The sequence below is a fragment of the Ochotona princeps genome, chromosome 2, assembly GCF_030435755.1.
Source record: "Ochotona princeps isolate mOchPri1 chromosome 2, mOchPri1.hap1, whole genome shotgun sequence".
Classification (NCBI taxonomy): domain Eukaryota; kingdom Metazoa; phylum Chordata; class Mammalia; order Lagomorpha; family Ochotonidae; genus Ochotona; species Ochotona princeps.
Window position 1 is genome coordinate 13,717,484 of NC_080833.1, and position 23,491 is coordinate 13,740,974.

General features: G+C 40.9%; 2 protein-coding genes across 13 annotated transcripts in view; both read right to left on the minus strand.

Annotated features, from left to right (window-relative positions):
* Window positions 1-23,491, minus strand: part of EIF4G3 (eukaryotic translation initiation factor 4 gamma 3) — a 352,621-nt gene that overhangs the window by 180,820 nt on the left and 148,310 nt on the right. For 6 of the 12 annotated variants that reach the window (XM_058676306.1, XM_058676302.1, XM_058676337.1 and 3 more), the window contains exons 4-5: window positions 3,567-3,662; window positions 2,128-2,241 (exon numbers count right to left, since the gene is read on the minus strand). In XM_058676306.1, coding sequence (XP_058532289.1) covers window positions 2,128-2,241; window positions 3,567-3,662 — 210 coding nt within the window. The remainder of the gene's footprint in view (window positions 1-2,127; window positions 2,242-3,566; window positions 3,663-23,491) is intronic. The other 6 variants (XM_058676366.1, XM_058676348.1, XM_058676342.1 and 3 more) reach the window with 1 other exon arrangement.
* LOC118758093 (small ribosomal subunit protein uS11m-like) lies at window positions 9,183-23,406 on the minus strand. The gene is made up of 2 exons (XM_058660853.1): window positions 23,402-23,406; window positions 9,183-9,658 (listed from the first exon to the last, which is right to left on the minus strand). Exons 1-2 carry the CDS (start codon window positions 23,404-23,406, stop codon window positions 9,184-9,186), a joined length of 480 nt encoding a protein of 159 aa, XP_058516836.1. The 3' UTR covers window position 9,183.

The window sequence follows — 23,491 nt, forward strand, 5'->3', positions numbered from 1 at the left end:
ACTCCAGATGAATTAGACCAAAGATTAAGAAAGCATCTCTCACACTCAGAATTTAAATTATGTGCAATAATAACCAATAGGAGATTTGCAATTATTTCCCCAACAACAATGATCATATATTTTAAAATTTCAGGCCACTGTAGAGAGTGCTATCAACAACAACTGATTTTAGAAGCCAAATGTCATTTATTGGTCAAGTATTGAAAACAATCCTAACGACCTCTACACATAGGGTATGTAGGTAACTCATGATATCTGGCTAATTAATGTAACAGAATTTTTCAGAAAGGTATCATCAGCAGTTGCTGTTCTTACAGAAAATTTTCAAAGAAACTGAGATCTTGTATTTTCAGTTTTCCAATTATGAGAACAGATTATCCCTCTACTATAAACATCAAACTTCAAGTATGAGCAAGACCACTGTGTGGTATCAAAGTAAGGGTGAAGTAAAATGTTTCTTCATGATACTTCTGAAGAAAATGGGAAAAGGGGGTTTTGTTAAAAAATTAATCTAAGTACAGCAGTACCTGTCTTATCACTGTTCCACACAAAGTTCCCATTTTTGATATTTTAACAAAAAAGTCAAAACTTCATATATTTTGAATGTTCCAGTCAAAAGAGAACTTTATGAACAAGAGTATTATCTTATTAAAAATTAGATACTAAAAAAGAAAGAGAAAATGCAACTTAAGTTGGTGAGAAAATACTCTGGGAAAGTACCCTAGTCTATTTTGCACTAGTCACCATTGGCTATTGAGATTTTCATTTGGAATGACAATAGTCTTCATCCTATGAGTAGCTGTAAGCAACAGAACAAACTGTAGTCACTGCTGGCTTTTGTTTCACTTTTCTTTTTAAGAGAGGTCTTTAAGATGATGATTGTAGAGATAAAGGAAAATAGCCTCCTGTGAACTTGGATCCAATGTAAATGCCACCCACCCATCACTCACTCACCCTTCTGTGTACAGTTGGGACTGGGCATGGCCAAAAGAACGCTGATTTAACTTTGGCACTCGGTATCAAGAAATAGAAAACCAACCACTGGTTACCGGTTACTGCAAAAGCCAAACTGTCCCCTCTCCCACCTAAGCATTCAATAGCTTGATGATTTTTGTCATATTATTTGAAAATAAATTGTTAAAGAGTGCCAGGACACGCAAAAATGCAACAAATAGTTAGCTTCTCAGTAATTTTTATTAAGACTTTTCATATTGTGAATTTAACTGAGACACAAAGTATAAATTAGAAATACAGACACAAAAATAACCTGAAGGATGGAGGGGGGCCATTCGAAGCCAGTTGGATTGCAAAGGCTGCTGTCCAGGGAAGAACAGAAAAGCCTAAACTGTGCAATTGCCAATGGCCTATTAATGCAGAAATAGAATGGAGTAAGTTTGAGCTGCTCTACAAAGCCATGGGAAGGCATCCTTCCTCAGAGCAACACCTTACCTCTCCTCACAAGTTGGGACAGCTGTGGGATGGATGAGACTACACTATTGCAACTTGTGATGTAAACAGAAAATGCAGTCCTATCAAAGTTCATACCCCAACTTCACCCTCCCAGCACCAACACAAATGAAACAAAGAAAATCAGACCCAAAACAACAAGCAAGAATAGTCTGGGGTCTGCTAATCTTGCACTTGTTTTGGGGTATGCAATGGAACACTATGTGTGTGGTTTTTAGTAATGGTGATGGTAATGGTCACTAGCAGAGCAGATGGCAAAATTGCATAGAGGAATATCTGAAGAGTTTATGACCACAGTAAAATAAATGGCTGACACCTACAATTTCCCCCTTTATACTGAATTTAAAAATGGAAAGGGAGAAAAGGAAGTTTTGAAATTTACCTTTTAAATTCAAATTTATCTATAATGGATATTCCACTTCAAAATAGAAAACATATAAACTCCAAATTGTTCTATCTAATTTCCAAAAGTTGAAAACCCACCCAATTTGTTGCTCTTTCCCCTACTATGCCTGGCAGAAACTGCCACGCTAGATCAGTCTTTAAGAAAAGAGTAATCAATGCATTTCTGTGCATCAGCCAATAAATAGATGTGGTCAAAAAACATGAGTGCCAGAAGCAGCACTGCCTGCAGGAAGTACAGTTTGTTATATTGCTTACAATGCAGTATTTTATCCAGCCTCTTCCAGCCAGGGACCTGTAAACGGGAGTCTGTTCCAAAACCTTCCTCCTCTTCCAGTTGTCTGTGCAATGTATTGGCACTGTTCTGCTGGGCTGTCAAGAAAACTGGTTTAGAGATGCAGCTCTTCAGTCAGGTTTTGCGCCAATTCTAACCACGCAAATTTAATTCTTTTTTCTTTTTTTTTAATAATTAGAAAAAGGGGTAGGGGAAGAGGGTCAGAGAACTTCTTGCAGTGACAGCTTACCACCATGTCTAATGCTTAACAAACCAAGACCTATCTAAACCGATCTGGTGATATCGCAGGCAGACTCCAGGTAGTCACATGCCCAAACCACTCTCAGAACAAAATCTATCAGGTATCTTGCTAACCATTTCAGAAAAAATAAAAAATAAAAAGGTAGACAGGTGGACAAGCAAACAGGCAGGTAGGACCAAGGTTAAACCTCTTTAGAATGGTTCTTCAAATACTGGGAAAACCAGGATCTGAGAACAGGTATTGGAAAAGAGGGTAACAGGGAAAAAGAAGAGGGTAAGAAAGAGATCACATTATGGTACAGTCTGTGCTCTCCTAGTTAGCTGAATAAACCCTTAGTAGATTTCAACAATCCAGAAGTCATGCAAAAAATCGAATGAATAGCAGCTAATGCAATGAAGCATTCCTCTATTCCAGGCAAAAAAGATGGGCGTGGAGGACAGAAAGAAGATCCCTGTATTCTAGGAATATATACAGCTCAGACACAAAGGGGAAGGTGAGATGTTACAGAAGCATCTTCTGGCCAAAGCTGATCATGCAGGCTAGGACACCAACGTTCAGGAGGCTGAACCTTGAGAAAATCCTCAGTCTCTGTGGTACTTATAGTAATCCATGTAAAGGATGAACAAAGAGGATGACAGCATTTAGAATTCTGTGACAGCTTATTTACCATATGAAGAAGCAAGTGTCCCCACTGGGCCATGTCATGCTCATGTACACACTGTCAAATGGTTAGAACTGATGTAGTAACACTGATTCAGAAGACTTACTTCCCAAATCATTGGAATTTGAGAACTTAGTCAGTACAATTCAGTTTGCTTAAAAATCATTACACTGTTCTGAATTTTCAACAATACAACTACAGAAAAAAAGAGTAAACTTGATGATAATGACTTTAAAAAATGCCATAAAGGTTAAAACAAACAAGCAAAAAAAATAAAATAAAAAACTCATAAAGTCCCATTTCTTGTTTTTCCACTTATTCCAAATAGTTAGTTTTGAAAAAGCAATGCTAAATAATGCAACAATAGTAACAGTAATGATCAATCATCATTGGAACAAACTTTCAAAATCCAGTGAAAGTATTTTTCAACGGAACCCAAATAACCACACAAACAAGCTTAGCTAAAGAATGTTATCAAGGACAAGCCTCTGCTCACTTACCGGAGAACGGGTCTGAGGTTGTGAATTCATTGTCTGAGGGGCTTGAGGGTATACCAACGTGGTTGGACCTGCATTCTGTCCAGAGGGATAAGGGCTCTGTCCAAGAAAAACAGAAACAACAGCTCACCTTAAAAAATATGGTATGGCAACTCAAACTCAAAATGCAAAAACTGAGTTTATTAATGTGATTTGTACTTGTGCATTTTTAATATATAACTTTAACATAGTATTTAGCAAATCAAAAATCAGTGCAGATTTTTTAAATTTAATTTTTAAGCATCCATTACAAAGGTGACAGCATAGGGACTGAAGACCCATATGGACCACTGGTAAGGATGGAAGTGAGGGGATGACAGAACTGTGTACACAATAGGGGTGGGGTGGGGTGGGAACCAAGATGATCTCTAGATGCTTCCTCAATGGAGGAACAATGTCCTGTGTGTTACCGAGTGGTAGGCAGGGAGCACACAGGGCGGGGCTGCTGCAACCTCTGGCCTGTGGCCCTAAGCTTGTCTGCAGTTGTCCTGACCCTCATGTAGTGAGTCCTCATCACTGGCTGAGGCTACCCTTCCTTTGCTATGGCTGTGTTCCCTGCATTGTCTTCACTGTACGAAGATGCTGCTGCCTTCAACTTATAATCACTGCAAGGTTTTTTTAAAAGTTACTATAATCTTCCTGACAAGGGAATAAACAGCAACCAAAAACCTAGGTGTCAGAACTCACTGTCACCAGTTTCTAAAAATGACAGTCCAAAACACAAACACAATGAGACAGCTGAGACAATCTGTTACTGAGGTAGCGTGCTGTTCAGATTTCTCAGGTAAAGGTGGCCCTGGAGGAAGATGCCACCGCATCACAATTGCTACGTCTCTCTTGCCAATGGTTATACACCTTAATCCTTTTATATGATCCCATAAAAATCAAGTCAACAAGAACTTTATATAAAAGCATGGAGTGAGTAGTAATATAATACAATACAGATACTAACTTAGCATAGATTTCCTGAAAACAATGCAAATTTATTCACGATGAATCCATATTAAATGTTATAGACTAATATATTATAAACTAATAAATTTTTTAAAATTATATACTATTGTAACATGCTTAAGAGAAACTGTTGGGAAAAAAATAAGAAAAAAAAATCACAGAATTTGGATTCAAATTTTAACCGCCACTACTGTTGACTCTTGAAGTGATGTATTTCCTTCCACAAACAGAAAATAAGAACACAACATAATTTACAGGCAATGTTTCAAATGAGCTAAAATAAATATGCAATCCTCTTTACTCAATATTGCACCTAAGACAACTAAAGTAAATGAAACATCTGGAAAATATTGTAACTTGCTTAAAAGGAAAAGTTTCTACAACTTCTAAGATTTGCTTATCATTTAATGAAGTATAGCTGATACTACTAATTTTAAAATAAAAATTTAAAAACATCATAACTTAAAGATAATGAAAACTCTCCCAGCTGTAGGCAACTGCCTAGGTTATCTTGTATGTAGGCAAGTCTTCCACTGCTCAAAGAAAAGCAGTAAATAGTTGGTGGGCATTCTGGGCCTAGCTAACGCCAAATTTGTGTTAATTATACCAATGTGCCAGCATAATTATCTATTTTCTTGTGTTCCAAAGATATGGAGGGAAGATGAATGCCAAGCTGGGACGCACCAGCCCGGGGTTAAGGGTTGGGGGCTGCTGAGTACTCAGGGATACAAACAGGGATACATACAGGGATGTCTTGGAATGGGAATGGCTGAGGGCATGTCAGAGCGCAGAAATGACTTCTGGGGATTTCCATGGACAAGGCCACTGTAACCGCAGTTAGAGAAGGGAGCTGGGACAGAGAGGTTTATAAGGGGGCTTCTCTGGGCGGGGCATGTCTGGGTCAGGCCAAGGTACCTGCCCACGCAGGAGACCTAGGCTAGGCTAAATAGTATCTTCCAATGTCCACTTGCACATGCAAAAGCTGGGGTTTGGGGGCATGCCTGGCTGGGCTAGAACACAGTAACCACCTACAAGAGTTGGATCGGGGGTAGGCCATGACAGGCTGGACCTCAGCAACCACCAGAACACAAGAGAAATGGATCTGGGGGAGATTCTGTAGGGGACTTGTGGGCTTGCCTCTGTGGGACTGCAGCACTGCCGGTTTACAAGAACAGCTGGAGCTGGTGACAAGCTGAACCAGGATGGACCACGGAACACACCTGACACTTGCAAAACTGAAGGTGGGAAGGGGCTGGGCTGGGGAAGTCTTCAGCACCTTCTGGCAAGTATGAGAGCCAGAACAGGGTGTAGGCCACACCTAATTGGGCTTGGATTCAATACCCACCAGCAAGAGATGAGAATGCGGGTGGGCCATGCCAGGCTAGACTGAAGCATGTGCCAGCATGGACAAGTTCTGGAGTTGGGGACAGGCTGGTAGGGGGAACTTAAGGGATCCCCTTGCTAGGCTGTGGCTCCCACCAATGAGTACAAGAGATGGGGCTTGGGATTGGCCAGGCTGGGCAAGATTGCAGCACCTGCTGGTGCTTGCAAGAGCCAGAATGAATGTGGGACAGGCTGGGCTAGGCTGACTCACCCATGGGTTCACATGAGAGCTGAGTCTAGATGTAGGTCATGTTGGGCTATGCTGTAGCACCCACATGCAATAAGCCAGAAAGGGCACAGTCCAGTTGGACTAGGCCACAATATCACTGTTGAATGCCAGGACTGGGGGCTGGCCATATCAGATAATGCCAAAGTGTCTGCCAGAACATGCAAGATCCAGGGCTGGGAGTGGGCCATGTAGGGGAACTCCTGGGCTGGGCTGCACCACCTGTTGGCATATGTGTGAGGCCGATCTGTGGGTGGGCAGGGCAAGAGGAGTTCACAGCAAACACTGGTCAAGCAACTGTGAGGATGGGGTGCAGGCCAGGCGGGTGGGAGCATAATACCCACCAAGTTTACATGGGGGCTTGCGATGGACCAAGCTGATGTGCCTGCCAGCAAAAGCTGGGAATGGGGGTGGGCCAGGCTGAGCTAGGCTGTAGCACCTGCTGAGATAAACTCCCCACTCCAAATAGATACAAAAAATACACTGGCAGAATTTCAAAGCTGAAGGAAATACCAAAATCAAACATTTGTGTTGGGAAGACTGGATAATCACTCAGTGAGAAAGGTGGTTAATCACTCTGATCCACTCATACAAAAAAGAAATTCTACTTCACTAAAATATTTAAATTTAAAATTTGAAGCTATAAAGATGCTAGATTAAAATCTCTATAGATATAAAATTGGGAAAGCCTTCTAAAATCTAAGTAAAAAGAATGCACTGGGGCAGATGTCCAGCTTGCAGTTAAGATGATGGTTGAAATGGGCACATAATTCCCACCTCTTGCTAACAATTCCAACTTCTAGAAAATGACATCCTTGGGAAGCAACAGATGATAACTGAAGTGATGATGTACCTGATACCCACACGGGAAACCCGGCTCTGGAACTCAGGTAGATTTAGAAAGAACCAAAAAAGGAGAGCTTTCATTTATCTTGCCCTACCACCCCCACCCCCCAAAAAAACTATCCAGCTTTACCACCAGTAACTTAAAGAAATAAGCCGTTATTTATCATTCATTTGTACATTTAAAAATTATTTATGTATTTTTATATTTACTTGAAAGCCAGAGGTACAAAGGGAGAGACAGAATGAGAGTATCTTTTACCTGCAGATACACTCCTCAGATGGCCAGGGTCTGGAACCAGGGGCCTAGAACTCCATTTCTATCTCCCTGAACTGTGCGTGTCAGAGGCCATCTTCCTCTGCTTTTGCAGGTGCTTCAGTAGAGAGCTCGACTGGAAGCAGAGTAGCTGGGACTTAGACACTTGCTTATGCGGGATGCTGGCATTGCACATGGCATCTTAGGCTGATGCACCACAAGGGTGGCCCTATAGTTTATACATTTTGTTAATTTGCTGTATTTTTATAAGCATATGAATCTGAGACTATTCTAAAAGTTAAAATGGAATTAAGTTTCTATTGGTACAAAACGAACTGAAATCCATACCTATTTTTCCGTAATAAAAATATCCACATGTTTTCAAGAACCCTCATATATTGTAAATACATGTGTATTTACTTATTCAGTAGATATAGGATATCAATTAATATCAACAAACTCTTTTTACCTAAAAATGTTTGACTTAAATCTGGCAAGAGAAACAATGGCAGTACCATCAAGTCCAGATGAGCACTTGACCTCGCTTTCAGGCCCCTTCAGCCTCTTGAGAACTATTCAATCATTCTAACAGACCTCAATTACACTGTCTGAAACATGATTATCAAAAACTTGAACTATGCTCAAAACCATTGAGAAGATAATTTTTTAGGTTAAATGAATTCTAAATTTTTAGAAATTTGGAATTTTTAAAAAAGATTTCTTTCTTATTTATTTTTATTGACATGGCAGATCTACAGAGAGAAGAAGAGACAGAGAAAGATCTTCCATCTGCTGGCTCACTCCCTAAGTAGCTGCAATGTCTGGAGCCAAACTGAACTGAGCTGAGCTGAACTGAAGCCAGGAGCCAGGAGCTGCAGAGCTTCTTCTGCGTCGCCCCCAGGAGTGCAGGGTCCCAAGGATTTAAGCTGTCCCAGGCCATAAAAAGGGAGCTGAATGGGAAGTGGAGCAGCTGAGACATGAACTGGCACCCACATGGGATCCTGGCTCATGCAAAGCTTGGACTTTAACTACTAGGCTCCCGTACCAGACCCAGAAATCCAGAATTTTTAGAAAACATGTAACTTGGGGCAAGCACTGTGGCATAACAGGCTAAGTCTCCCCCTGTGGTGTCAGCATCCCAGATGGGCACTATTTCAAGCCTCGATACTCTACTCCTGATCCAACTTCTAGTAATGGCTTAGGAAAGCTACAGAAGCCAGGGGATGTGCTCGAGCCCCTGCCCACATGGGAGATCTCGATGAAGTTTCTGGCTTCAGACAGGTCCTTCTCTGGTTGTTATGGTTCACTTGGGGAGTGAACCAGAGGGTGAAGATCTCTCTCTCTCCTTCTCTGCCTATAACTGCCTTTCAAATATATTTTAAAAAAAGTATATGTCATTTTGACTACCTATGTGTACAGCATAGTTCTAAAATTGTGCAGAAGATCTCTAGAATATTTTCATCTTGTAAACCTGAAATTATGACTCAATTTCAGTGTGCATACATTTTAAGTACCCTTGAAACAAATTTAAGTAGTCACTAAGGGACAGATTTAACACACAGTACAAGCATTAGTGCAGAAACCCTAGGTTGCCATCAGCAGACGCATCAAAAGGCAAAGTGCGATACACATACACCTTTGAAATATATTTTAGCCATTTAAAACAAATCCTGTCATGTGTGATTACACGGATGGAGCTGGAAGACCTTTAGCCAAGGAAACAAGCGGATGCAGAAAACCCAGAAGAGGAGGCTACTGTTTCAAGTGTCCAACTTTCGTTTTTTTTTTTTTTTTTTTTTTTTTTTGTGGTGGCCACACAGTGCTTTATTCTGAGGGGAAGGCTGAGGCCAGGCCACATTGCCCAACATGCCCATCTAGACTGCAGCCACTCACTGACTGCTCCCTGGAGTTGGCCTCCCTCACAGCCTCCTGGCCTTCTTGGGGCGGCAGCCGTTGTGCGGGATAGGGGTGTTATCTGTGATGGAGATCACTTCCAGGCCCCCCATGGTCAGCCCCTTGATGGCAGACAGGCGCCCTGGCCCCAGGCCCTTCACCACCACGCAGACGTGTGTCACCCCCTTCCCTGAGGCTTTTGCCGCTGCAGCTATGGCTGCCGTCTGTGCGGCGACACCGGTGGCCTTCTTGGCATTCCGAAACCCCTCTGTGCCACAGGATGTGCGGGCGAGTGATTGGTTGGTGGCAGATACGACCTGGATCTGTGTGTTGTTATAGGATGCCTTGATGTGTGCAATCGGGATCTCCTCAAATTTCTTTCCTGCCCACCTCAGGGAGCTCTCCTGCCCCGGAAGTGGGGGGTAGATGCTGAAGCCTGCATGGCGCGCACCGACCCTCAAGTGTCCAACTTTCAAAAAACACTGTAAGATGTAGACAAACCTGACCCATTCCAAATTACAAAACAAACATTCAAGCTGACACTAAGGAAACATTTGAAATACCTTATTTTTCTTAATTTATTACACGAATAGAACACATTTAACATACTTTAAATGTGCAATTCTAAGATAAGGATATTTAAAAACAACTGACTTAATAGGCTCTATAGGAATCTAAAGGAAAATAAGGACAGCAAGCAGAAGAAATCAGGTAAAAAGGAACAAGACAAGGAGAATACTGACAGGAGTATAAAGTTGAAAAAAAAAAGAATCAACTAGAAATTAAGCTTAAAATTTTAACTAAATTCAAGGATTTTACTAGAGGCTCAACAGCAGATGTGAATAGCCAAAAACATAACCATCTTGCACAGTAGTTATTTCAAATGACCTAATCCAAGAAAAAGATAAAGAAAAATAAAAACCTTAAGAGATTTATGTAACACTGCAAAGTAAATAAAAATTCACATTAGAGAAAAAATAGAATAAAATGGGTAGAAAGTTTATTTCACAATAAATGGCAGAAATGTACAAATTTTTTACAAAAAAACATATATATACAAAAATAAGAAACTCAGTGAACCCTTAGCAGAAAAAAACACACAAATTTACAAAAAGATGCATAGTGATAACTGCAAAAAAAAAGGGGGGCAAACAATAACAATGACGAAAGCAAGACAGTGGAAGTCACTCAGCTCATACAAGATCTTGAGATTCATCTCCAGATACAATATAATATTATTCTGCCTAAACAAAGGAATTCTGACACATGAACATGCACGAACCCTAAGGGTATAAACTACAATTAAGACAGACTTCTTTCTAAACAAGAAAACAAATACTTTTAGAAGGTAATATAAATAAACCAAATTCACAGAGGGAAAAAGTAAAGTTCAGGTTGTCAGGAGATGGGAAAGGAGGAAGTTATTTAAGAGGCAGCTTCATTTTCGAAGATGGAGATAACACTGTGTTTGCAGATGCACAAGAAGACATACATACCTAAAAATGGTTAAGATAGTCTTTTGTGCTCCACAGTTAGAAAAACACTTTAAAGCATTAATATGCCATAATAAAATAATTTTAAAAGTTAGTTTCAATAGCTTTTATTCAACTTCAATAGTTAACTGATAAATACTATTTGAACATATATTCTAATACGCTACTGCTTGGTTCTTGTTTAATTTTAAGCTGTATCTGATAAAGCAGAGCTGTCTAACATGAAACTGATAAATGGTAGATACCTATACAAAGCCACTAGCATTGTAAAAAAAAAAAAACCCTCGCACCATCTACTGGGTTCCAAATGCCTCCAACAGCAGGGTACCCAAAATCAGGAGCCAGGAGACCAACTTGGATAGCCCACATGGGAGACAGAATCCTTATTGCTTAGGCTACCACTGCAGCTTTCAAGGGCCACACTAACAGAGCCTGAGCCAGGAACCAAACCCAGGGACTCGGATAGACACAGGCTCAGAGCCATCTGAACTACCAGGTCAAATACCTGTCTCCAACTCAGATTTTTAAATTCAACATTTAATCATCTACACAAAACAGAATACCTTTGACAGATTTCAGTGAAGTGAGAAGAAAAAAAAAATACAAGAGCAAGAATAATCCAGGGAGAACAAATATTTTCCCAACTATGAAAGCAAAAGGTATTACTTTTTTTTTAAGATTTATTATTATTGGACAGCTGGATATACAGAGAGGAGGAGAGACAGAGAGGAAGATCTTCTGTCTGATGATTCACTCCCCAAGTGAGCACAACGGCCGGTGCGTGCCGATCCAAAGCCCGGAACCTGGAACCTCTTCCGGGTCTCCCATGCAGGTGCAGTGTCCCAAAGCACTGGGCCATCCTCGACTGCTTTCCCAGGCCACAAGCAGGGAGCTGGATGTGAACTGGAGCTGCCGGGATTAGAACCGGCGCCCATATGGGATCCCAGGGCGCGTACAAGGCGAGGACTTTAGCTGCTAGGCCATGCCGCCAGGCCCAAAAGGTATTACTTTTATAATAATGTCTTCTTCACAAAGCAAAGCATTGTGTCTGCATAAAAATCAGGGTTCAGTGAGATCTATGACAACTTTCATTCTAATCGAAACTAAGGAACCACATCCTTTTTTCCCAAATCTGAATTTATTCCTTGTGGAATAATTGAGTCTATTTGATTTCGGTAATATGCCTAAGCAGTACGGTGAATCTAGGTTGTCAGGCACAGGTAACTATAACAGTCAGAAATTACCAATGTGCTCTATGTTTACTTGGATAAGGGCATATGGGATAAATCCACAGTACAATTGGTGGAATTCCTTTAAGATGATGTTCAGGGTGCATCTCATTTACATGAAGAGAATCAGGAGACACGTACCTCCTACCTGTTATATCCTATCTGTTGATGTACTCCCCAGATGACTACAACTGGGGCCAGGCTAAGTCAAACTCAGCAGCCTGGAAGTCAATCCAAGTGTCCCACATAGGTAACAGGGACCCAGATACTGTCTGTCCAGGTGCACATCAGTAGGAAACTAGAATCAACGTGAATGCAGATATCCTAGACGGCATCTTCATCATTAACCACAATCTCAAACACCTGCCCAGGTTAACATTCTAAACAAACAAAACTTAAGACATTGCACATTTACGTTTATTTGGTTTTTTTTTAAATCATCTGACCTTCTGTTATCTGTAGCATCAACTTTAGAATAAATAATTCTAAAGACTAAAGTAATCAAATATTCCCACTAAGGAAAGCATTACTGAAAACAGAATGCTGATATTTCTTTCTTCTTAATGACTCATCTTTCCCTTTTTCTTTTGAAAGAATCTCAGATTCAAGTTGATATGCTGCATATGCTGAACCTCAAAGAGTAAGAACATTCAAATGTCAAAAGGAATACATTGAAATGACTCACTGCTTCCCAGAAAACTAAGATTATGTATGCTCAGACTTCCAAGGACTCTCCCTTCAGAGCCAAGAATATAAATAGTTGCCCAGCATAATAATCCCAGTTGAACACACTGAAGTCTCAATTATAGTAAGCAGCAGCAAAACCTTTAGTCCAAGCTGAGTAAATTAAAAAAAGAAGTATTGCTAGAATTTCACATTAAGATAGAATCAGTAAATATATAACACTATTTGCATCTCAAAAGACGTTTTATTATAACTTCACAATAAGAGGGAAAAGTTTCTATATAAAAATTTTAGCACATAAATACCTCAATGGCAACCTGACACACACAAAATGCAAGAACGTCTACAATATAGATGAAAATAAAATAGTACAGAATTAGCTTTTGAGAATTAGGAAGCTATCATCTTTTCCTTCTTCAAATACTAAAGCTTTTACCTTTACACTGAAACTGTACTGGTCACTCCACACTCAAAATTGCTTAGAAAACACTCAAATGATGGGTCTCCATTATGATTTCCATATCTAATGATGGCAAATATAGTACAAAAACACAAACCTCCACAAGTTATTTTTAGATATCACTCAGCTAGCTAAATAAACATTAAGCTGGTTTTGTAATGTGACTCCCATAGTACTTAGGAATAAACAGACATCATACACGCTCAATCACATGAGACAGGCCCAGAGAACAGCTGAGTCATCCATCAATGGCCCTTCACTTCCTGTTACCAGTAACTCAGCAGAAATTTCTGTCTCAGAACACCTGACGTTTTCTCCCATTCCTACCAATAAATTAACAATTTCCTAAAAACTTCCCATCAATAACACTAACCGGTTTATGATAAAACTCAATTTAGGCAACACCATGGTTCCACCCCCACCAAGCAGACATACCAAATTCCTGACAATACAAAAACAAAGGCAAGGGCCCGGCGGCATGGCCTAGCAGCTAAAGTCCTCGCCTTGAAAGCCCCGGGATCCCATATGGGCGCCGGTTCTAATCCCGGCAGCTCCACTTCCCATCCAGTTCCCTGCTTGGGAAAGCAGTTGAAGATGGCCCAATGCATTGGGACACTGCACCTGCATGGGAGACCCGGAAGAGGTTCCAGGTTCCCGGCTTCGGATTGGGGCGCACCGGCCCATTGCGGCTCACTTGGGGAGTGAATCATCAGACAGAAGATCTTCCTCTCTGTCTCTCCTCCTCTCTGTATATCTGGCTGTAATAAAATAAAATAAATCTTTAAAAAAAGAAAAAAACAAAGGCAAGCAAAACCAGAGGCTAATTAGGCTGACAAACATCATCATAATTAGGCCAAGTCTATTTTGAAGAAAACACAGCCTCTCCAGTTGATCGGGCGGTGAATGCAGTATCACCACATTGTCCACGGAACTTGTGCTGTTCTTCCCTCAACCCCACTCACCAAGGGTTTTCTTAAGAATCCCTGAATGGCATGGTCAATACTCTTTTGACTTTTAGGGTTAACAAGGCTTCAAAACAAGATTCTTAAGTTTTTCAAAAAAATCTCTCAAACTACACTTAACATGCAGCAACCAACAAATTTACGAACTTGTAGGTGCAGTATCTACTGAAAGACATGGAAATAGAGCTGCAAAAGAAGTGATTCCTGTGCAGCATCTGCAACTTAACAATTGTAAGGTGATAAAGAAAATGCAAACATATAAAGAATTATGGAAGCAGAAATGAGTTTAACCTTCCCGGCAGATTTCCAAGCAGACTACATAAGTGAGATCTCAACAAGTGATGGCTGGTAAGCTTCCACTGGATCCTGAGAGGAGACAGGCAACATGTGCAGGCAAACACAAGTATAAAGATCTGAAAATGGCAGACATGTCTACTCAATCACAAACAGGTGAGGAAAGCCAGACCACAGAAGCAAACAGAAGAAAAGCAGAGGTCACAGACTTTGGGTCAGACTGAGATTTATCTCACAATGACTTTATCACAGAAATACTTAGGAGATGGTAAATAGAGCAGCAGTATCATCATATTTACATTTTAATATAAAATGGATAATACATTTTAATTTGGGCCAATCTTTTATTTTAAGATGTATTTTTCCCCTTATTTTAAATATTGTTGAAAGGGCTGCATGTCCACATGGGCCTCTGATCAGGACGGGGAGGACTGAGGTACAGAGGAGGATGGGTGAGATAAATGGTTCAGATCTTTTTCCTTCCTTTCCTTTTCTTCCTCCTGTGTCTGCAGGGGGTGGAGGAGTGTTGGAAGGGGAAGCCTGTTCCTTGCTGTCAAACTCTATCAGCATTAGGGGTGGAGATGGTCACCTTAGAAACCCCGATGTGGGGGAAAATGTTCTGAGGGCTCTTAGTTCTGAGATGTTGGTAGCATTGCATCTCTGCACCAGGGTTAAGAAAATCTTTCTACAGGGTCTACTGTTTGAACAGATCTATTTTGGTATATCCAATGACCCAGATATTTGTTGCAAAGACTGGCCAAGAAAGTTGTTTAACCTGCTCTGCTTTCTATCTTTTGTTGAGATACTTGACTTAGATGAACTGTCTGCCATGTCTTCATGTGTATTTGGGTCTGTTCTCTATTGCACGGGTTTCAGTATCTGAGGAGAACCAGTCCCAATACATGCATTCTAAGTTGAGACCACATATTTTGTGATTTACCCTGAGACCAGGATTTGAGTCTAGCATTCCAGTTGGGGAATCCCCCAAGAAACCTTGCCTAGGGAGAACCTCAGATGTGACTTGTGTGTACCACCTAGTGCACATACCAGTGGATGCAGCTGCCTGGTCATTTCTGCCTCCAGTCCCAGCTCTCACCCAAACCCTAACCCTAGCCTAGCCCAGCTTGCCAAATGCCCTCATGCAAACCAACAGATGCTATGGCTTAGTCAGGGAAATTCCCCAAAACCCGCATCACACCTGCCCCAAGTCTGCATGTCAGCCAGTGCTATGGCCAAGCCTGGCCTAGCCTGCACACCCTCCAGCTCTCATGCAAACCCATGAGTGCTGTAGTTTACCTTAGCCCGACCCACCCGCAGATCCTGCCAATACACATGCTGATGGGTGCTGCAAACCTGCCCAGCCCATCCTGTACTCCTTCTGATCTCATGAGTGCCAGTGGGTGCTAGGATATGTACTAGCCTGGCCCACCCTTATGTGAACGGTGGGTGTTGCAGCCCAGACAGGCCTGGCCTGAATCCTGCATTGGCTCTTGTGTGTACTAGCAGGTACTGCAGCATAGCCCAGCCCACTCTGCCCTCAATTTCAGCCCACATATATGCTGGTGGGTGACGAGGCCCAGGGTGACATGACCTGCCCCTAGTTCCAACACTTGCTGGCGGGTCCTGTGGTCTAGCCAAACCAGCCTACACCCATACCAGTTGTCAACAGTGGGTACTACAAGCTAGCTTGGCCCGGCCCACCCACAGACCTGGTGATGTGATCATATTTCCTCAATAAGTATTACAATGCCACAAAGTGGTAAAGAAGACACTGGTGTCAAGATGCCAGGTAGGGAGCTATTAATCAGGCACATGACAGAAAGGACTAATCCACCACAGTCAATCTGGATGAGAAGTGACATTTGGGAAATGTACAGTTAGAAATCAAATACAAGGTATAGAAAGCTGATGTTCCAAGGTTAGGTGGATAAGAATGCTGACAGAGATCATAACAATGGGCCCCCGACTTCCTCCATTTCTCAACTCATATAATTACTGTAACACTGTATTAGCCTTACTTACCTCCCTAAAGCCAAATCGCTCTTAAGGCTTTTATAGAAGTTATTTTCTCTGCTTTGAATTTAGAAGAGGTAATTTGACTTACTTATGTAAATATGTAAATCTTTACCTGATAGAGAACCTTCCAGGTACAAAATCTACAGAGCAATCAACACATGTGGAGAAGTAAAGTCAAGCAGAGATGTAGTCCAAGAATCAGTAGCATGTAACCAACAGTCCTTGCCACTGAGCATAAGTGAAATCACTTAAGGGACCAAATTATCACAAGTTATTTGAAACAAATATTGTTGAGATGGGCAGAAGAAAAATTACCATGAAAGTAAAAAGACTGAAAGTTTCAAAGAATGGATAAATAAACTACCTTTATTCAGAGTGTTTCTGGCTAGATTCATTTCTACTTAATTCAAAACCACTGTGATGAAATCATTTTTAAAATGATACAGCAGGAGCCAGCACAGTGGCCTTACAGGCTAATCACTTATCCATCACTGGAATGCCAGCATTCCATATGGGTGCTGGCTCAAGTCCAGGTTGCTCTACTTCAGATCCAGCTGTCTGCTGAAGGCCTGGGAAAGCAGCAGAGGATGGCCCAAGACTTTGGGCCCTTGTACTCACACAGGAGACCTGGAAGAAGCTCTTTATTCCTAGCTTCAGACCAGCCCAGCTCTGGCCACTGTGGCCAACTGGGGAGTGAGGCAGCAGATGAAAGATCTCCCTTTCTCTGTAACTCTGACTTTCAAGTAAAATAAAGTGTTTTTTAAAAAAATACTAAAAATACTGTAGAAGCCATTTAAGTAACTTAAAATTTTCTGATACACAGTTATTTTGAACAGGTAAAATTAATATTAGTAATGTTATTGAACAAGATATAGCTGAAATTTAATACTGCAACCAATATAAAATTTTCAAGGTATTTCATTGTTTTTTCTTGAAATAAGCTTCAACTTCTGGTAACACTTTGCGTTTTAGCATATCTCATACCTGCTATATTTTGACTGCTCAAAAGCCACAGGTGGCCTGAGGGGCTACGATACTGCACACAGCAGGTCCAGACTATGTCCCTACAGGTTGCTGGGTATATGCTTGGGAGGTGAAGAAGGGAAAGAAGAGCATATACAGGAGTGCAGAGGAAACAGATAGAGCAACAACAAACCCTAAAAGTCCTCTCAGTGCATGGTAGGTAGTAACACGGAGAATTCTAAGGCAGAAGCTAGAATTCTCAAACAAGCTTTGTTCAGGAAAACAAAGGATGACGACAACAAAGGGTATATTCATTTACTGCATTAGGGTGAATTACGGGACCAGAGCAAGACTGAGCACTTCTGTTTATAGACAATATAAGAAATCAAAGAACACATACTTGGAAAGATCGCTAAGAAAGCACTGCTGCCTTAATTTCTACAAACCAAAGAGAAAGATGCAGGAACACAGTTCAAGGAAAGGGTGCCTAAGAAAGACTGACAATGGAATAGGTTTCCTAGGAGGCCTAGTAAACATATGTCAGCAGAGAGATTTTACAAGCAACTTAACCACCATAAGAAAAGTTTATGCAGTTAACAAACAAATAAGGCAGACAAATTTCCTAATTCCTGGACTAAGCTTTCACTGAAGTTCAAAATGCAGAGTCACGTAAACTTTGGAATATGTTAATCTCAGAGAAATAAATGTTTAAATACATAGTTGGCAGTTTATAAGAAAAATAACTATGCGGCTTAAAGTTCACAGGGTGGCCTCTTCCACATAAACCAGCTTGGTACCATGTATTTTACAGAGCTCTGCCATTCAAATATTTGTGAGAATAATGACATTCTAAAGGAATCTTACTATTTACTTTAATAAAAGTAAATTCTGATGAGAAGAAGGAAGGTCTCTTCAACAAAACAACACATACATTCAGCAAATCTGTATGGACTCCTTTATTAAGTCACTCCCAATGCTCTTTGCTGTATCTAACCTCACTGCAAATATAACACAAGTGTTTCCTTGAAGAAGAATCAACCACTTGAAACTTTTTATTCTTGTTTTTTAGAAAAAGTAAAAAATATACATGAAGGATGAAAGCAGTATTTCTTTCTCTGCATAAATTCTCATTTGTCTTATTACTAGCTATTACTGGCAGAACTGTTCATTTCTCATGACATGGCTCAGCTAATAACTTAAAAAATATGTATGTTGGGCTCGGCGGCATGGCCTAGTGGCTAAGATCCTCGCCTTGATCCCATATGGACGCTGGTTCTAATCCCGGCAGCTCCACTTCCTCTCTATCTCTCCTCCTCTCAGTATATCTGACTTTGTAATAAAAATCTTAAAAAAATTTTTTTAAATATATATATGTTATAAATCAAAGCCTTCTAGTCCTAAGCAAACCACTAATGGGTGATTTTGGATAAATTTGAATCACACTGCAGCAAAAATAAAATATAATTAATCTAGCTAAATACTAACAGTGTAAACACTCCCCATGTACTTCCCTGTTTTGATCTTGAAACAGAAAACTCCAAGTTTTTTTTTTAAAGATTCATTTATGTATATTTGAAAGGTAGATTTACAAAGAGAGAGAGAGAAATCTTCCACCCACTGATTCACTCCCCAAATAATTGCAACTGCCAGGGCTGGGCCAGTCTGAAGCCAGCTCTCCAGGTGGGTGGCACATTATCAGGAAATTGGAATAGAAGTGGAACAGCCAGATTTGAACTGACAGTCATTTTAGGAAAGTAAATAGAATGCCAGGACCTACTATGCCATGGTGCCAGCCCCAAATTCTAAATTTAATTGAGAAAAAAAAAATGCTTCAGCTGTTCAAAAAAATGATTTATGGTACTACCTCATTAAGAGGCCAAAAATAAACAAACTTTTCAGAAATGTCAACTTATCATTTCAAATATGATTTTCAAACCTTTTCATACTGAATTCTATTTGAAGAAGTAACACCAACTAACCAGATTTTTCTCAAATCTTTTTTGGGGCCACTAGACACATTGATTAAAAAATAAAAGAAAGAAATGAAATATGTTAGAGAAGACCAATAAGACTGCAACTAACCCACAAAATTAATGTCTGCAGGCATAAACCAGAAACCTCCTATTTTGATGCTTGTACTTTTTTTTTCTTCAAATCTATTATAGCATAGTGAAGACTGCTTTGTTCTTGTTACCTGCAGGAAGTAACAAAGTACCCACTAGCCAGAATTTTTCTTTTCTGGGCTGAAATGTTTAGTTGAAAGCAAACACTTGTGAATAATTTTTAGCAAAGTTTACAGATTGACCTCACAGTGATCCAGATGACAAAGTCACTGCCATGTCTTTCTGGATAGCTGCCCTAGGATTTCTATAGTACTCTATAAATCAGCTTTTATGGAAAAAAAAAAAAAAAAAACCAGCAGCTTTAAGAAAAAAAAAACGGGCCTGGCAGCGTGGCCTGGCAGCTAAAGTCCTCGCCTTGTACGCACCCCGGGATCCCATATGGACGCCGGTTCTAATCCCGGCAGCTCCACTTCCCATCCAGCTCCCTGCTTGTGGCCTGGGAAAGCAGTTGAGGATGGCCCAAAGCTTTGGGACCCTGTACCCGTGTGGGAGACCCGGAAGAGGTTCCAGGTTCCCGGCTTTGGATCGGCGCGCATCGGCCCATTGCGGCTCACTTGGGGAGTGAATCATCAGACAGAAGATCTTCCTCTCTGTCTCTCCTCCTCTCTGTATATCTGACTTTGTAATAAAAAATGAATAAATCTTTAAAAAAAAAAAAGAAGAAAGAAAAAAAAAGAGAAATAAAATACACATAATACAGAGAGTAAAACTAATAAAATCTTTCAACATTAGGCAATAATAGTCAATGGCATAAAATGATTATTAGTAAAGGTCTGTTTTTCTCTTAATGATGATTAAAGCATGAGTTAATATTGAAGAGATAAGCAAAAGTCCCTGAAATATGACAGTGAAACAGAATGACGCAGCAAACAATTCATTTCTAAGAATTCCGTACTTAAAAAAAATTCTACATTATTATTATTTAAAAAGAAATCCAATATATCTCTGAGAGTCTACCATTTGGCGAGATATTTGCACTTGCTTTCTAACTTAATTTTTACACTATCCTTGATATAGGTGAACAGTAAAACTTCCATGTGGAGGAAAGTTTAACTCATTCAAGATCTCACAATTAAGATGTGGTAGGGAGGCCCGGCGGCGTGGCCTAGTGGCTAAAGTCCTCGCCTTGAATGCCCCGAGATCCCATATGGGCGCCGGTTCTAATCCCGGCAGCTCCACTTCCCATCCAGCTCCCTGCTTGTGGCCTGGGAAAGCAGTCGAGGACGGCCCAATGCATTGGGACCCTGCACCCATGTGGGAGACCCGGAAGAGATTCCTGGTTCCCGGCATCGGATCGGCGTGCATCGGCCCGTTGCGGCTCACCTGGGGAGTGAATCATCGGACAGAAGATTTTCCTCTCTGTCTCTCCTATCTGTATATCTGGCTTTTCAATAATAATAAAAAAAAAAAATCTTAAAAAAAAAAAAAAGAGAAAGGCCTCAGGAGGCTTACAGTCTTTAAAAAAAAAAAAGATGTGGTAGGACTGGGATTCATAAGCAGCTTTTTAAATTTTTTTACATTTCATCAAAATTTATTTATTCTTATATGTTTAAAAAGCAGAATGGCATAGAAAGAAGAAAAGATACAGAGATCTTCCATCTACTAGTTCACTCCCCAAATGGCTGAAAAATTGAGGGTTGAGCCAGATGAAGGCAGGAGTGAGCCAGTAATTCCACTCTCACTTGAGTATCAGCAGCATCAGATGCTGCCTTCCCAAGTGCGTTACCAGGCAGCTGTATTACAAGCAGAACAGCAGGGACCTGAACCTGAGCTCCAACATGTGACGTCAGAATTGCAGGTGACTTAAGCACCCACAGCATACCACTTTATTTTTAAAAAGAAAATTCAGCCCAGGCACTACAGAGCAAAGGACGGAAGCAAAGATGTCTCAGATGGACAAGTACTGAATAGCCAGTCAGTTCCCATGGAAATTATCTTTGATGAGACATTTTTTTTTTCCCCTGGGGAACAGCGAGGTGTGTGGCTTTGCTTTTCCAGACTGCTTCTGCAGTACGTGGAAAGAGGAAGAAAGTCATTTGATTCTGAAATCAATGTTCCAGGAAATGTTCCTCAAATCAATCCTCTAAGTGACCCGAGTCCTCCTCCTGCCACTAGCAAAGGAAGAAGGTAAGGGCTCTAAAAACAGACAACTTGGAGGGTCAATACAACAGCAGAGTGGATAAACCCACTGTCTACAATACCTGGCTCAGCCCTGACTGTTGCAGGTATCTGCGGAGTCAACCAAGGGAGGGAAACTTCGTGAAGCTCTTTCAAATACGTAACTAGAGAAAGAGAGAGCAGGAGAAAGCTCACACACAACTGATGTTCACTTTCATAACAGAAGGGAACCATCTGCAAGTGCTGCTGAGCCTGCTGGCCAAGTCAAGAAGTGGGTGAGCTCAAACCAGGATTTTTCTCGTCCTCAAAGAATGACTTTAGGCTGAGAACTCCCTCTGCAGGGAGGGATCTGGCCTGAGCAGCAGTTCTATAAATGTGTCCTATCTTTTTATGAACAGATTTTTTTTTGAAGATTTATTTATTTTTATTACAAAGTCAGATATACAAAGAGGAGGAGAGACACAGAGGAAGATCTTCCGTCCGATGATTCACTCCCCAAGTGAGCTGCAACGGCCGGTGCGCGCCGATCCGATGCCGGGAACCAGGAACCTCTTCCGGGTCTCCCACACAGGTGCAGGGTCCCAATGCATTGGGCCGTCCTCGACTGCTTTCCCAGGCCACAAGCAGGGAGCTGGATGGGAAGTGGAGCTGCCAGGATTAGAACCAGCGCCCATATGGGATCCCGGGGCGTTCAAGGTGAGGACTTTAGCCACTAGGCCACGCGGCCAGGCCCATGAACAGCTGTTTAAAGTATTAACATAGTCTTAATAAATAAATGTCATAGTTTCAAAATTGACTTCTTTTACACTTACACATCAAAATACTCAGAATCTGAATAAAAAGGCTGAGTACTCAAATAAATAAAAATAGAAAAAAATTAAAGCAAAGTTCACCTCCTACAGTGCAGTCTTTGTACTGTAGCAAACAGAGTACTTATTTCATGGTTTATAGCTAGGGGTAAAACACATTGCCTCAGAGATACTGTACCACCAAGCCCATTTTACTGGGACTTGATTACAATTCAAGTGTTGGGTTGTACTCAGGCCTCTGCCAAGTGTTCTAGAAAGGTTATTCATTTCTGAATGGGAACTCAACACCAAGAATACTACTTCTGTTGCTATTACTATTACTACTAGAAAATTAAAAGGACTATATTTTTTTAAAAAGGAGTATATTTTAAAGTTATTGAAAAATACTACTCTTAATTGCAGCTTTTGGAAATTTCTAAGTCAATGTTTTAGGCAAGTCGGTCATTCACAATTTTATCCTACATTCGGACTACCTAATTATTCTTTCTTACTTCAGAAAAGATATTTAATGAACATTATTGCCTTACAAAGGCTGAAATGCACTTGTTTTTTTAAATGAGTGGGGAGAAAAAAAATCAAAATACAATAAAATTAGGGGGGAGGAGAGTGTAGAACGTAACCATTGATTCAATCACCAAGTGTTCACAAAAGTCAAGCCTGAGGTCATCCTGAGGGTTTGTTTTTTAAGATTTATTTTTCTATTTTTATTGGAAAGGGAGATTTACAGAGAGAAGGAGAGACAGACAAAGATTTTCCATTCACTGCTTCACTCCTCAAGTGGACGCAAGAACCAGAGCTGAGCCGATCCAAAGCCAGGAGTCAGGAGACTCTTCTGGGTCTCCCACAGGATGCAGGATCCCAAGGCCTTGGACTAACCTCCACTGCCTTCCAGGGCAACAAACAGCTGGAAGGGAGCTGGAAGGGAAATGGAGCACTTGGGATACATACAAACTGGCACCCATATGGGATCCCCGCACATGTAAAGCAAGGACTTTAGCCACTAGGCAACTGTATAGGACCCTAACCCTGAGTTAAGACAGGAGTCTGGAACTCCATCATCTGGCACATGCACAGCGGGAGCATCAGCACTTACGTCATCACCCCCTACCTCCCAGCCTTATTAGTGGGAAGCCAGAATGAAAGCAGAGCAGACTTGAACTGACACTCCCACCTGGAATGAGGG